This window comes from Caretta caretta, chromosome 18 (genome assembly GCF_965140235.1).
Source record: "Caretta caretta isolate rCarCar2 chromosome 18, rCarCar1.hap1, whole genome shotgun sequence".
Lineage (NCBI taxonomy): Eukaryota > Metazoa > Chordata > Testudines > Cheloniidae > Caretta > Caretta caretta.
In genome coordinates, this window is record NC_134223.1 from 17,409,562 (window position 1) to 17,424,913 (window position 15,352).

At 41.9% G+C, this 15,352-nt stretch overlaps 1 protein-coding gene across 9 annotated transcripts in view; it reads right to left on the reverse strand.

The window, feature by feature from the left end:
- SLC35E2B (solute carrier family 35 member E2B) overlaps positions 1–15,352 on the reverse strand; it is a 34,947-nt gene that overhangs the window by 17,015 nt on the left and 2,580 nt on the right. For 4 of the 9 annotated variants that reach the window (XM_075121053.1, XM_075121056.1, XM_075121055.1 and 1 more), the window contains exons 2-3: positions 1,047–1,587; positions 143–278 (exon numbers count right to left, since the gene is read on the reverse strand). In XM_075121053.1, coding sequence (XP_074977154.1) covers positions 143–278; positions 1,047–1,371 — 461 coding nt within the window. In that variant the 5' untranslated portion in view covers positions 1,372–1,587. Of the gene's footprint in view, positions 1–142; positions 279–1,046; positions 1,588–6,108; positions 6,205–8,452; positions 8,528–13,270; positions 13,421–15,352 lie in introns of those variants that run through there. The other 5 variants (XM_048824876.2, XM_048824877.2, XM_075121054.1 and 2 more) reach the window with 5 other exon arrangements.

Consider the following 15,352-nt stretch of genomic DNA (forward strand, 5'->3'; position numbering starts at 1 on the left):
GATTTCTGAGAAAAAGTTTTGTATGAACAATGCCCTCTGCCCTTCTCATGAAGGAAGAAGAGATGTGAAAGTGGGTCTCCTGCAAGGCAATACACAGTGCTACCACGTATACTGCCCGCCCTGGAAATATTCAGCCATTTACCTCATCAGTCCAACAAACAACATTGTCATGATGAAATTGGGAGGGTAAGAGATACGTGTTTTGTGCTGGTACAAACAGCATGGAACAAACATTTTTATACAGCCAATGAAAGTGGTTGAAAGCATCTGAACAGCACCTAAGAAAAAATGAGAAACCAAGAGGGGTCAGAAGATGAATACAGCATTAAGTACCAAGCTATTAATTAGATTAATTTAGTTTCAGAGATCCTTGGTAGGTGTCAACAAATATGGATGCTTATCTCTAAGCTTCATAAAATTCTAGTAAAAGCCCTTTCCCTCTGAAACGACCAGCAGGATAAGAGACAAAGATGGAGGATTAACTGTGTGCCTATGCAAATTAGTTCACAGTTACCATGTCCCCCTACTCCTTAAAAAACAGATATGTTAACATGGTCATATGAAGATCAAACCTTTGCAATTCAGTGAGACCTTAGATACATGTAGGTCTCTGGAGATAAGAATACAAATAATTTATTTAAAATTAGACTTTAAGTTATTAAAAAAACCCCTAAAACACAATTTTACCACTCAATAGACTACAAGGTTTCATTGTATACAAAAATTATATAGCACTCCTCTTTAAAGCGCTTTACAAACATTACCTTACAAATCGTCACAGAATCTCTATGAAATAGTTTTATCCCACCTTACAGAGGGGGAAACTGAGGCACAGAAATTTAGCAGATTCACTAAAAGCCAGACGGAGTCCATGTCAAGTCCAAAATTACAACTTAGGCATTCCTAGATCCCAGTCCTGTGCTTAGACCACTTGACCATGCTGCTCTCACTCTGAACAAACCGCTCGTCAATTTAAGTCTATCACACAGAATCTGACACTCAAATATTTTAATGGAACCGAAGCTTATAATGAAAATCATAATTACCTAGCATGCTGGGTTCTCCTTCCAGTAGTGAAAGAATGTATTTGTTAAGAAAAAGGGTACAAAAGCTAAAGAAAAACCACAATGTGAGGTAGATCAGAGCATGATAATTCCAGATGCCCAAGTCCGACTCAATGACTGTAGTCTCAGTGATGGTTATTTTCAGTACATTTTCTTCTGGTACACTGTCACTCCTGGCAATTACAATTTTCTCACTCCTGTTAGCAAAGAAGGGGCCCAACTGAAATAATGATTTCCCCTTTGACTTTTCCTCAGGGACAGGAGGATCAAAGTCCGCTAGAGTCTGAGTGTTTGTTACAGACGACATGTTGATGTCAGGAGACTACTGTTTGGTCTTAACATAAAGCAACATTGACTTGGTACAGAACTGCACAGTGAAGAGACAAAAATAATGTCATGTAACTAATCTTTCGGCTCCAATGGTCCATAAAAGTTTATTTGGTCCTCCAGACAACATCTTGTTTAGAAATAAACTTCACATACTGGTGAACTTCACATTCCTTCTGGTGGTCAACTGCTTTTTCTGAAGATTTAAAAAAAGAAGAAAAGTTCACAGTTATCTGAGTACACTTCCATTTTCTGAATATTTCACATCACAGAAATGCCATGTTTCATCTACAGCTTATGAAGAGGATAAAGATTTGTATTTGTTTTAAAAACTGATTTCTCCCTGCTAGCATGATCAAGATATCAAGTCCTAGAAGAAAATCTTGCCTAAACATAGCTTTTGAAGTGCTCAAGATAGCACTGGCAAAATGAAACCCCAAAGGTCTGTTTTTTCCTCTCCATCAAAATATATTAAGTGAATACCTTCACTTTCAATTAGAGAATCTATTCTTATTCAATGTGCTGTTCTCTGTTCTGCTTATTCATAGATTCAAAGGCCAGAAAGGACCATTGTGATCATCTGTCTGTCTCACCTCCTGTATAACACAGGCCATAAAACATCTCCAAAATAATTCCTAGAGCAGAGCTTTTAGAAAAGCATCCAATCTTGACAACCAATTGGTGGAAAAATCTCCATGTAAGAGTCAATCACTGCTTTACAACTCAGTTATCGGCAACAGAGCATGTCTCTTCCTTTCTATTCTCTTATGAGTTACACAAAGTCTGGTGAACCACAGAAGAATTTAGTGAGTAACAGAACAAGGAACAACACTCTATGCTGTCTGTTCTTCCACATAAACTAGGTGACATAATCACAGTAAGGCAACTGATCTGTTTTCACAAATAGGGTCCAAAGTTTGCAACAAGGACTAAATTGTTCTACAGTAACTTTTTACCATCAGCATAAAAAGCCACCAACAGATTTACTTTTTTAGTTTTTAGTCCATATTTTGGGAGTGGGGGAGAGTGAAGACAAGAGAACAGCTCAGGTAGAAAGGAAATGAATTATAGGTGGGGCTTTTCATGGTTCCAAACAAGTAGTTCCTACACGAATGAGCAAGTTGGAAAGGTATATTTAGAGCAATGACACAGACTGAGGCTCGAGAGCCACAAAAGTGGCTCTTTACTTTGTCTCCTGCGGCTCTCTGCAGCACGTGATGTTAAAACACTGTATGATTTAATTATTAATAAACTAAATTATAAATGGAACAGGATGCATTTACTATGTTATTAACCAATTGTAGTAGATAAAATAATAATACTTGGTCAGTCATTTTGCTATGAGAATACATACACACACAAAATGGTAAATGAAACAATAAATTCACATTACTGCGGCTCTTTTGAATAACGTTGATCGCTAAGTTGACTCCTGAACCACCGAGGTCTTAGTATCACTGATTTAGAGTATCAGTGGCTCTGAGGACACTCAACTGATCGAAGAGTTTAAAAAATGCCACTATTTGGTGGCAGGTTACCATGGCCATTTTGGAAACAATGTCTGCAATGAGGTCGTTACACAACAGTGCATCTGAACAATGGCAGCACAGCAAACACTACACAGCAAGTATAAAACCCACAGGAGTTAGCAAGAGCTAATGCACTGGTTTTATGAGAAAATGTTTATTCAGTAAATTGGCCAGGATACATATTTGCTTTCTTCACTTTTTTTTTTTTAAGCCAGACTTGACAGGGGCATTACAAAACCTTTGATAAATGAGACTGAAAAGTTAATAAGTTTTCACCATATCACACCTCTTGTATTCCCCCTGAACTTCAACTATTTTGTATTGAAAGTTTCTACTTTGCAGATATGACTTTTATTCTGTAGCAAAATGGACCTCCGCCTACCCACCCCTGGCCCTTTTTCTTCTACCAGCAGCAGAACACCCATTGTTATGAAGTGATGCTAGGGCACTGGCTCTTCCTATACTGATTCCAGTACATAATATATTCATGTTGATCCAAAAATGCTTTTATGGTGGTTAATTTCACCCATGAGCTAAATACATTCAGTATTATTTCTTTTAAACAGACAAATTGCTTAAGAGTGCTGCAGCACAAATTCTGGGCAAAGTCCTTTCTTCTCTAAGTCTGACACTTTGAAGCACTGAGTTTTACATAATTGTAAATTCTATAGTAATACAGAAAGCCCCCTTGCCCTCTGATCCAACTAGTTCAGCCTGGATTCGCCCACATGCACCCTCAAACATTCATGCAGAACAAGGCCATGAAATTGTAGGATCTCATGATCTGAGGATGACCAATTTCTGAACCTGTCAGTGAACCAGAACTGCTAACATTTAACATTTCCCTGGGAAAAAATGAACATTTTCTTCTGTTGCACAGGGATAGATTTAGGCTCGGTACTGCTCTCTCTCAGGTACTTATAAGTTACCACACTACCGCAGTATCTGAGAACTTAATCTGATGACTTGGCCTGACCAAAGGAAATGAATGGTAGCAATCTCATTAAAAAATATGTCCAATTCTAAAGCTCGCTAGCAGGAACACCGTTCATATCAGCTCTAGTCATTATCTGCTGATTATAAATTTATTAAGAATAGTGTTAATTTTCCAAAGGTTTCAGGGAGACAGCTAAAATATTTGGGAAAAATAAGAGATTCATAAAAGTCAGGTTTGAACCCAGCCAGTCAACCAGCTTCCCAAAACACCCGTCAGCATAGTGAAAGACACGTCCCTGTTCCACAGTGATCCAGGATTGGGGGAACCTACAACAGTGTCTCTGAGGAGAGGCACATGAAATCCTAGAGGTGGGGATGGGAGGTAAGCTGCTTCAACTGCTGACTGGTTCTCAGTAAATCTGTGTTTTATTATACCTGTCCATAAGTTTTGAGAAGTATTTCAACCAATGTATCCTTTCTCACAGAATTCCCTTGATTAAATTTACATTGTACACTGCTGAATCAGTAAAGAATAGGCGTTCAATGAACCATAATGTAGTGAAAAATTTAGTTCCAGTACTAATCGCATTGACTTCAAAAGCATTATCTTCCTTGAGCATAGTTACGAATGTGGAAGTGTTCACAGGATGGGACCCTAAATATATTTACAACATGACAACCAATGAAACATGTACGGGAAACTACATTAATGCCATGATGAACAAACTAAAATAGACTACTGCAGCTGCTAGCCAAGAGAGATATTAAATGTCATAAAATATTTATCTTTATCATTCATAGCCATTTAATGTACAGCAGAATTGGACTGAGTCTTCTGTCTTAAGATCAGTGCTCTGTTTATTGAACTGTTAATGAAGATAGGGAATCCAAGATTGAGTTCTTTGCCACATATACAGTAACTGTGTCCTCCCTTCAAGAACTTGGTTTTAAAGGGGGAAAAAAGGTACAAGGACACAAACCATGGAGATTACACAGCAAAACATCTTCCTAGGGCAATATGCTGGTCTCTGATCAGGAAAGAATTCACTTGTTGAATTCCTACTACAGCAAAATAGACCTATTTTCATATAAATGCAATTTTTTAAAAAAAATATAAATCAATGGAATAAAAGGGAATGATGCAGAGTGGGGGAAAGCAATGTGTCAGTTACTCACTATAAAGCAATTATACTGTAGTAATACTCAGCTATTTCTGCACAAGCATTACATTTGCAGGGGATTAACATAAACTGAAAAAAATCACTCTCTGGCCTGGAGGTGGGCTTCAACTGTCTTCAGAGCAATCCACTACCTGGAGATATAAGACAATAGTGGCAAACTTCAGGGAGGACTCTCCATCTCTGGAGAACTTGATGGGATAGTACAATGTTTTTCTGATTCCTTCCAGCATAAGAATTAAGACTTCACAATTCCCACACTCAAGAAACGAAACTCCCAACTGTAAAAATTGTTTATAGTGCAAAGTAACTCCACGCAATAATGAAAGACAGGAAGTGAAGAATATATCCACTTGAAACTGCAGTGAGAGCTTTGGTTGGTGCAATGTAATTACACAAGTTGGAATTTAGCCAAGTCACTTGGGCTTTTTAGTGACAAATGGTCAAAAAATATCAAGATGGCAGCAGTTTTAGCAACACTGTGTCCCCTACTTCCATTCTATTATTTTTGTTCAGTAATGAAACAAAGGAAAGACTGCTACCTACTGAATCAGCATTACTATTTCTTATAGCCCCTGGTACACCTTGGGAGTATTGCATCAAACCAATGACTTGCCATCCCCTTCTGAGATATGAAAGGATCACAACATATGGTGGCTTGGCTTTGCCCCTTGGGTACAGATGTAGTGAATCCAAAACAGTGGCTAATATTTTGTGGCTCCCTTGCGCCCGGTACAATCCTGCTGAAATATTCATAATTTGTAGAGAGAATAGCTACACTTTTTTTCCTTTTTTTATTTGGGTAGAAACATTGTTCCTGGTTTCCTACTTTTTAGCTCAGAGAAAATACCCTGAATATTTAAGATGAAAGTGCCATCGCAGCCTTGAGATGGTGCCACTGGTGCTATAGTAACAAGGGCAACAAAATATAATAATGAGGTTCCCAACCCCCGCACCATTGTTATATCATATTTGGTATCATTTTGTTAAACAGCATGACATTCAGTAAAAGTTAACACTCTAGCAATGAAAGGATTTTAAGAGAAAACAAACACACACACCCAAATTACTGACCTGCTACCTTAAATTAACTGGAAAGTCTGACACTGGCTGAAATAGGTCCCCATCTGGGATTAATTTGGTCGTCTTCCCCTGATACCAACAGTCATGCTGTTTACAGATAGATGAAAACGTGGCAGTAGTTGGGAGACTGGGTTGGATTACACACAGAAATTGAATCTTCTGGCATGTTAGAACAAGCAGCAGGCAGTGTACTTTATAGAGCTTCCCTAGTTCACTCCCAACACCAAAAGTGCATTAAAAATAAAGCATGCTACATTAAAAATTAGAAAATTAATATACAATAAAACCTTTGAGTGACTCAAATCAATGCTGGAGTATAAAAGAAGAAACTAGATAAGAATCCAGAGACTGCTACCTCTTAGTTAGGCATGAAAACATCACATTTGAGAAGCTATTTGAAGGATATCCTGCACTTGTAGACTCATAGGATACATCTATACTGCAAAAAAACCACCCACAGCAGTGAATCTCAGAGCCCAGGTCCACTGACTTGGACTCATGGAGGCTGCACTATGGGGCTAAAAATACCAGTGTAGATGTTCCCACTCGTGCTGGAGCCTGGGCTCGGAGACGCTCCCCGGATTCCAGAGCCTGGGCACATGCCCAAGCCCAAATGTCTACACTTCTATTTTTAGCCCCATAGCACAAGCCCAAGTCTGCTGACCTGGCCTCTGAAACTTGCTGCCACGGGATTGATTTTTTTTTTTTTTTTTTTTTGACGTGTAGATGTACCCAAAGATTCCAAGGCCAGTGAGGACCATCATATAACAGGCCAAAAAACTACCCCCAAAATAATGATTTTTGAACTACAGCGTATCTTTTAAAAAAAATCCCATTCCCCCTTCCTCTCCATTTCTAAAAGTTCACAGTTTGACCATAAATACTCTAAACTGAAACTGACAGCTCACTGAAGCAGCAATATTTTCTTAAGGAATTTGATAAGAAAAGTGTTAGACAACAAATAAGTGGCCTTTGTCATAAATATACTCGTACTGATGGCAGCAGCCAGTTTGCACAACTATAGGAACAACATCAAGGTGACAGTCTGTAGGATACTGTGTAATGGATAAGCCTGTCTTATCTAGACATTTTCTTCAAGACAACCAGTCATCATAACAGTTCTGCAGAGTATAAGGCAATTGTTCTTCTCCAAGTACTCACAAAGAAAACATACTTCTGAAGAAAGATTTTTTTTCTTTCTAGAAAATATGAAAGAAAGGACCAGTGTCCTTTTAAATCAACATATACCTGCCTCTGGAAATTTCCACTACATGCATCCGACAAAGTGGGTATTCACCCACGAAAGTTTATGCTCCAATACGTCTGTTAGTCTATAAGGTGCCACAGGACTCTTTGCTGCTAAATCAACATTGATCAGTAAGATTACTGATAATTACATTCTGCTATCTATCTACAGTTCTTTAGTCAACACAGATTTGTTCATACTAAAGCATAACATTCCAAACTAATGTAACTGAGTATGGTGGACAAGTTAATACATAGGTCTCAATTAAAGCTTATGTAGCAAGATAATCAATTCCAACTAGAACTGGGAGAATAACTGATTTTTCAGTTTGGTGGCAGTTTGAAATTTAAAAATAAAAAAACTGGTTTGGGTCTGTTCTAGAGTAGGGATTCAAACTTGGATCTCCAACACAGGGCCAAATATTATAAGGCAGGGAGAGGTTGGCACTACCTCTTCCTTCTCCTTTTTTGTGAATGGCCAAAACTTTGTGTGTCAATTTTGCAAATATTTTCAGGTCAAACAATACTATTCATCCAAAAATTTTCCTCCAGCTTTACTTACAACAATTTTAAAAATAGGCAAAAGTTTTTACCTCTAGGAATGCATCAGAGATGCCAAGGAAACAAGAGGCAGCTGGTGAAAATCCAGTTGGAGACACTGAGCAGAAATTGAGTACTTGTGGCACCTTCGAAACTAACCAATTTATTTGAGCATGAGCTTTCGTGAGCTACAGCTCACTTCATCGGATGCATACCGTGGAAACTGCAGAAGACATTATATACACAGAGACCATGAAACAATACCTCCTCCCACCCCACTCTCCTGCTGGTAATAGCTATTACAGACCCTAATAGCTATTACCAGCAGGAGAGTGGGGTGGGAGGAGGTATTGTTTCATGGTCTCTGTGTATATAATGTCTTCTGCAGTTTCCACGGTATGCATCCGATGAAGTGAGCTGTAGCTCACGAAAGCTCATGCTCAAATAAATTGGTTAGTCTCGAAGGTGCCACAAGTACTCCTTTTCTTTTTGCAAATACAGACTAACACGGCTGTTACTCTGAAACCTGAGCAGAAATTATAACACTGACCTGAATTTTCCTTGCACAATCCTTTTGAGAACTTCTGTGGCAGAGCTACAGATGATTGGACTGTTTCCATCCAACTCTGCCTAAGAACACCCAGTAATCTTGTTTACAAAGTGAAAAAGCCAAGAGCCTTTCAGAGCCAGGTTCTCATTAACAACAAAAGACCAGGAAAGATAAAAGTAACTGCAGATTCAAAACCAACTTGGGTATCAAACCTTGTTCTATATAAGACTGCCTCACTATCTAACACAGGATCAAAATCCTCACAACAGTTATTTAAACTAACTTTTTGGAGGCAAATGTAATTATGACCCTCATTTAGAAGTGTGTGTTATTATATATAATATGCAGAAGTTGCATAAGACTAAAATCCAGATACACAGGATTTATGTCATAGATAAAATATGCGTGCACACACATTTACTGTTTTAAATTGACCAAAAGAAATACATTAAATACATGAAAGATAGCACGTCAAGAAAAACAATACAAAGAACATAAAAGAATCACATTATAAAAGAAAGCATGTATGCTAACAAGAAATACGATATACAATAGAGTAGAAATAAAAAATATTATTCCCAATACACTTGGTATCTTATTTGTTAAATGCATATTGCAGCTCAATATTTTGAGTACACTGCATAACCTTATAACAATCTATCATGGCAGTTCCAATAAGCATCCTGAGTATTTCTATATTTGAAGAATTTTAATTGGAGGGTGCTGAGAATTTCTTGTGTCTGCGATGTGTGGTCTAATAGTTTCTTCTGGACACTTCAATTTCTCAGCTCATGTCATTTTCAGGTATTTCACTGAATCTTTAGTACAAAATTCTGCCCTTGTACCCAACTGATTGGCTTCATATCAGATACCCTGAGCACCTGACCTAGGTGTGTCTGCCATTAAGGAAGCAGACTCTAAAGATCAAGATCTGCCCTGTGCACCTGAGAGGAGAATTTTCCTCTTAGTCCACTTATTTTTCAGAGACTGGAAATTCAATAAGCAATTTGAAGAGACTTCTTGTGATGACTGGGACAACAAATTTACCCTAATTGTGAGTTCAAGTGTAAAAAGTATATTAATGTTCATAAGATATTACAATAACCTATAACAACAAATGATAATGAAAGTAGGTCAAGTTGTTTTTAATAGTGAATGTTATAAACAGGTGCAAGAGAACCAGACAGAGAGACTAAATTAGTCCAAACAAAAAGCCAAGTTGATATGATTCCAGGACTATGTTGGAATCATGTTTGGTAAAAATAGATTGTACTGGAAATTAAGGAACCAAAACTGATGTGTTGGATATTAGGCCTACCTGGTGGACAAAATAACAAGAGGATGGGCTATTCCACCCATCACTCCCTTTTTGGGTCCTTCAAAGAAAGAGACTTTGGAGTGAAAGAACAGATGGAGGCTACTGAAGCAAGCTTCACTATCATGGCTGCCAGCCACACAACCTGCTGGGACTCTTGGCCTTTGTCATCCTAATTTTGAGAGGTGTCCTGACGAGACCAGGCCAAAGACAGGGACACAGATAACACTGCCACCTCTACCAGCTCCAGTTGAAACCCATACACCACCCTGGATGAAACGGGATCAGACTTCAACAAGAGCAGCAGCAGCTCCAGCAAATCTCAACTAACTTTTTCTCTTTTACCCAAAAGAACAGTTACCACCATCTTTGATACCATCTAAGAGACTGTCAGACAAGGGTGATTTTCCTTCTTAAACTCTCTCCAGATAAAGGGAAAGGGAACAAGAAATGTTGCTAAAATTAAAGCCTTACTTAAATGCTTTAACTGTTTTTCCTCCTTTTCTGTATCTCTCCTAAAAGGTTAAAAAGGATTCGTCATGGTACTAAGCAGAAAGGGCGATGGAACAATTTGTATAGTGGAGGTGCTGAGAGCCATTGAACCAAACTGTAAACCCTGTATATGATGGAAACCACTTCAAGCCAGGGGGTGCGTCAGCACCACTAGTTCCACCACCTGTGCTAAGCAGACTGAGGTCTCTGCATACCAAACCCTGAACACTGTTCAAAACTGTTTAATGTTGCACAGTGAGAGTTTATAACACTGTTAACACTTTTGATTAATACAATGCACCTCAAGAGGAACGCAACCTAGCAAAGAAAACAAAGAAAATCTGTGCTATGTTCTCTCTACATACAACACCTATATCTCTTATACGAAACAGGATATTCTCCATGGGCAATTTCTGCAAAGTATACTGTAAACAAACTCTTTTTCATCTCAAAACACCAGAGGAAGATGGTTGCAAACTATTTAAAGTAGTGAATAAAGCTAATCTACTGGGAAAGACAAATCCCAGCCCCCTTCCTCTGCCAAGCATAGTACCCTGCAGACAAAAGCTCTGTGTGCACATCTCTCATTTTAATCTAGTATGAGATATGGGTCACTTAAACATTGCCTACAGAGTGACAAACATGCATAAAATATAATTCTAAACATTTACAAACATACATTTCATTATACAGAGATCAGAACACTCAAGACACTTATGAGCAAGTATTTAAGATGTGGCTGCTAAGCAAAGACCACACAACACTCGCTTTTGAGAAATGTCAGCATTTGAACACTAAGAGCAAGACTGAAGTTGTTTGATACTTCATTGGGCCCAATAGGTGAAGCATCTAAAACGGAAGTAACTCAGTGAGAGAATATTCAGCCCTAAGCACCACCCCTCCCTGACCTGATGTCACCAAACAGGGTTTTATTTTAAAACAGCACTTGGAACTAGTGTGTAGATAGGTGCCACAAAAGTGTCTCTGCGCCCACAACAGCTTTGCCAGTGCATCTCAAACCCAGTGCTACCATTCCATGCCTCCATTCTACTGACACTCTGGGCTTGTCTATACTTGAAATGCAACAGCGGCACAACTGCACCACTATAGAGCTTCAGTGTAGACACTGCCTATGCCAACAGGAAGGATTCTCCCATCAGCGTAGTTAATCCACCTCCCTCCCCGAGAAGTGGTACCTAGGTCGACAGAAAAATTATTCTAGTGACCTAGCACCATCTACAGCAGGGGTTAGGTTAGTTTAACTATGCGGGGATGTGGATTTTTCACACCTCTGAGCGACGCAGTTGGGTCAACCTAACTTTTTAGTTTAGACCAGGCTTAAGATCTGCTAGTGCACCACAATCTTGGAGCATCTTTACTATTCCAGTTCAGGGAATCCCACACAGCACAGCAAATGCATCTAAATCAATCCTGACCGAAAATCCAGTGCAAGGCCTCTCTAGAACTCAACTGTAAATCATACAGCAGCTTTGCAATGCAGACATCTCTCTCCTGAAGACTAGACTGAGCTGATCAAACAAATGAATACACGTGTTTTTTTAAAAAGTAATATTTTCACTCATGAACTACTCCAGGCTTTGAACCTTCATCTCCAGAGGTGAGAAGCTGGTGTATTAAGCCAATTATTAATTAGCCTCCAAAATGGAAACATTAAGAATTCTAAGGCATAAAAATAAGAGCTGTAGTTCAGAATTGATACTCTTATCTGGAAGGGTCCACCTTGAACAGAAGTGTAACTCAGCACACACATTTCATGCCACATTCCTGACACCTGCACTTTCTGGACTGCAACAAGCTGCTCCACACAGGCAGAGCCCTGCACTCACATTGAGCCCTGGGTTTAAATACTTATAATAGAATGATACCACCGCCTAGTAGCTGAATTCCTGATAGTCTTATGCAAGGAACTTTGCAGGAGGGAGAAGGGGAGGCCTACAAACTTGCATTTATTTCAAAACCTTTTTTTGTTGCTAGATCACCACTGGTTATGCTATGAAACAAGCCTTAGTTGTTTCAAATTCCGCAAACTGTCAGCCATAAAAGTGTTTTTAGTTATTTTACTTCAGAGGTCAGAAAAGTAAACACTCAAAACTACTGTCTCAGGGAGAAGCAAAACTCATAGTCAAAGATGATCAAATCAACACCTACATAGCACCTCGATCACAGATCCCCAATCATTCTACAAAGCAATGCAGGTGTTATTATGCCCATTTTACCGAGAGAGAAACAGACACACAGACTTGCCTAAAGTCAGTTTGTAGCAGTCAGGATTAGACCCCCACAAGCTCCCAACTCCCAGTCCAGGGACCCCACCCCAGATTATACCTGCCATTGTGATACTGCACCTACCCACTACCCCCAACAAAGACCACCTCCTCCAACAGAGACCCACCAAATAAACTGCCTACCCCCTCCTCCAGCAAACACCGCCCCCAAATAACCACCTGCCCCTCCCCAGCACAGACCCCCCCCAATAAACCGCCTGCCCCTCCCCCAGCACAGACCACCCCAATAAACCGCCTGCCCCCAGCAAAGACCCCCCCAATAAACCACCTGCCCCTCCCCCAGCACAGACCACCCCAATAAACCGCCTCCCCCCAGCAAAGACCCCCCCCAATAAACCGCCTGCCCCTCCCCCAGCACAGACCACCCCAATAAACCGCCTCCCCCCAGCAAAGACCCCCCCAATAAACCGCCTGCCCCTCCCCCAGCACAGACCCCCCCAATAAACCGCCTCACGCCAGCAAAGACCCCCCCAAATAACCACCTGCCCCTCCCCCAGCACAGACCCCCCCCCGAATAAACCGCCTGCTCCTCCCCAGCACAGACCGCCCCCAATAAACCGCCTCCCCTCAGCAACGCCCTACCCAAATAACCGCCTGCCCCTCCCCCAGCACAGACCCCCCCCCAAAAATAACCGCCTGCCCCTCCCCCAGCACAGACCCCCCCAAAATAACCGCCTGCCCCTGCAGGGGGCCGCCCCGCCCCACCTGCCTCTCGCCGGACCTCAGCCCGGGCCCTCCCCGCCGTTGCCACCACCTGCCGCAGTCCCGGCGCGAGCCATTCCGCCACTCGGCTCCCCCCGCCCGGGCCGACCAAAGCTCTGTCCCCGCCCGCTGCCGGCAGGGCCAACCGGCCTCCACCGCGGCGTTGGGAGCGGGGCCGGCGCTGCGGGCTGGCCAGGAACGCCCCACCCGGCTCCACCGGCAGCCTCCGGGGCGGGGGCCCGAGCCCCGCACCCCCGCGGGTGGGGTAACACCCCCCGTCCCCCAGGGGCCCGAGCCCCGCACCTCCCAGGAGGGGTACCTCCCCCCTCCCCCAGGGGCCTGAGTCCTGCACCCCCAGGAGGGGTAACACCCCCATGTGCCAAAGGCCTGACCCCGCACCCTCCAGGAGGGGTAACACCCCCATCCCTGGGGATCCTGAGCCCTGCATAATTCCAGGAGGGGTAATGCCCCAACCCTGGGTGGCCTGAGCCCTGCACACCCCCAGGAGGGATAACCCCCCAACCACCTGTGGGGACTGAGCCCCCCCATTGCCCCCACAGAAAGGTTAACCCCTCAATCCTGGGGGGCGAGAAGCTGAGCCCTGCATACCCTCCCAGAAAGGGTACCCCTCCAAATCCTTGGAGGGCCTGAGTGCCTTTTGCCCCCCTCCAGCACCTAGGGAGAGGCCCTCCCACAGGGTGTAGTTACACCCGCTCTTCAGACATGGTCCCTTTCACAGCCTCTCCAAAGAAAAACAAGAAGCAATTTTCTGGCAGGGAGCAGAATGCTTCTGAAGAGACAGCCCACCACCACCATTCCAGGGATGGGGAACCTGGGTGGGGTGGCAGGGTGACGGGGGACAGCCCCCTAATGGGGGAAACAAACAAAGGCTGTGAACCCATCCTGTTTAGGAGTGCTAGTTGGGCAGTGCTGAGGTTGCCATTTTTGAGACATGTTGCCACCTCATGATGTGGCGCTGTCCACAAAGACACTTTGGGGCTGCTTGGACTCTGGAGGTTCAGGATGTGGCCATGAAAACCAGGCTTGTCTCTTGCATAGGCAGCAACCTGTGCAATTGTGTGAAATGAGGACAAGACCTCACAAAACCCACCCACACGACTAGCCCCCCTTGGTGGCAGGCTCAGCAGTGCGGCCAAGCAGTAATGAGCTTTGGGGCCAAAATCCCCTCACATTGCTGGAGAGATTTCAGAAACAATACCTACAATTCTGGAGTAAACAGCATTTAATGAATAAACACACATAAAAATGTAATGGACTAAATGAAGGAAGCCCTGGAGTTATTTGTCTCAGTCCAAAACTCTGCTGACTGTAGACTAAATCTACCCAGCTACACTGCAGAAAATCCAGAATAACTCTACTGAAGTCAATGAATCTGGTCCAGTCTCATTATGATAGATGCAGGCTTGTAATACTGATAGATACATGGGTAATACTGCCCTCTACTGTTACATATGTGTTTCAAACCTCCCCATGTTTAAACATACAAAGTTTAAACTCCCCCCACCACTGCCAGAAAGGAGGCTCAACTTTCATAAACGCACTGAGTCCAAAAGTAAAAGAGAAAACTATGTGTCAAAAGTAAGGTCTGAAGACTCTACACTTCAACCTTTATTATCCAAACTTTCAATATCAGCAATTCCTAATTATCCGCTACAGGATCATATTTTCCAACATCTATTAATCACATTGAAATTTTTCTAAAACCTGGTTTATCTGAAATTATTCATTGTCCTCCTTTACCTTTCAATAACTGAGCTTCATGTGATACTCCACAATATAAACCCACTAGGGCAGGGACCATGCATGAAATTCTGGCCCCATTGAAGAAGACAAGGACAAAACACTCCCATTCACTTCAATGAGCCCAGAGTTTCACTCCATATTCTCTAGAGGTCGGAGGCTATTCTGGAGCCTTAATCATAATAAATGTGCACTGACTTGGTTTTTACTGGTAGTCCTGTAAAATGTCAAGAGTATCTTCGATCACAACTGCAGTCAGGAAAGAATGTTATACTTTACAGGTCTGAGTGGGCAAATAATCTACTCAAGTCTTCTCAGTGATGA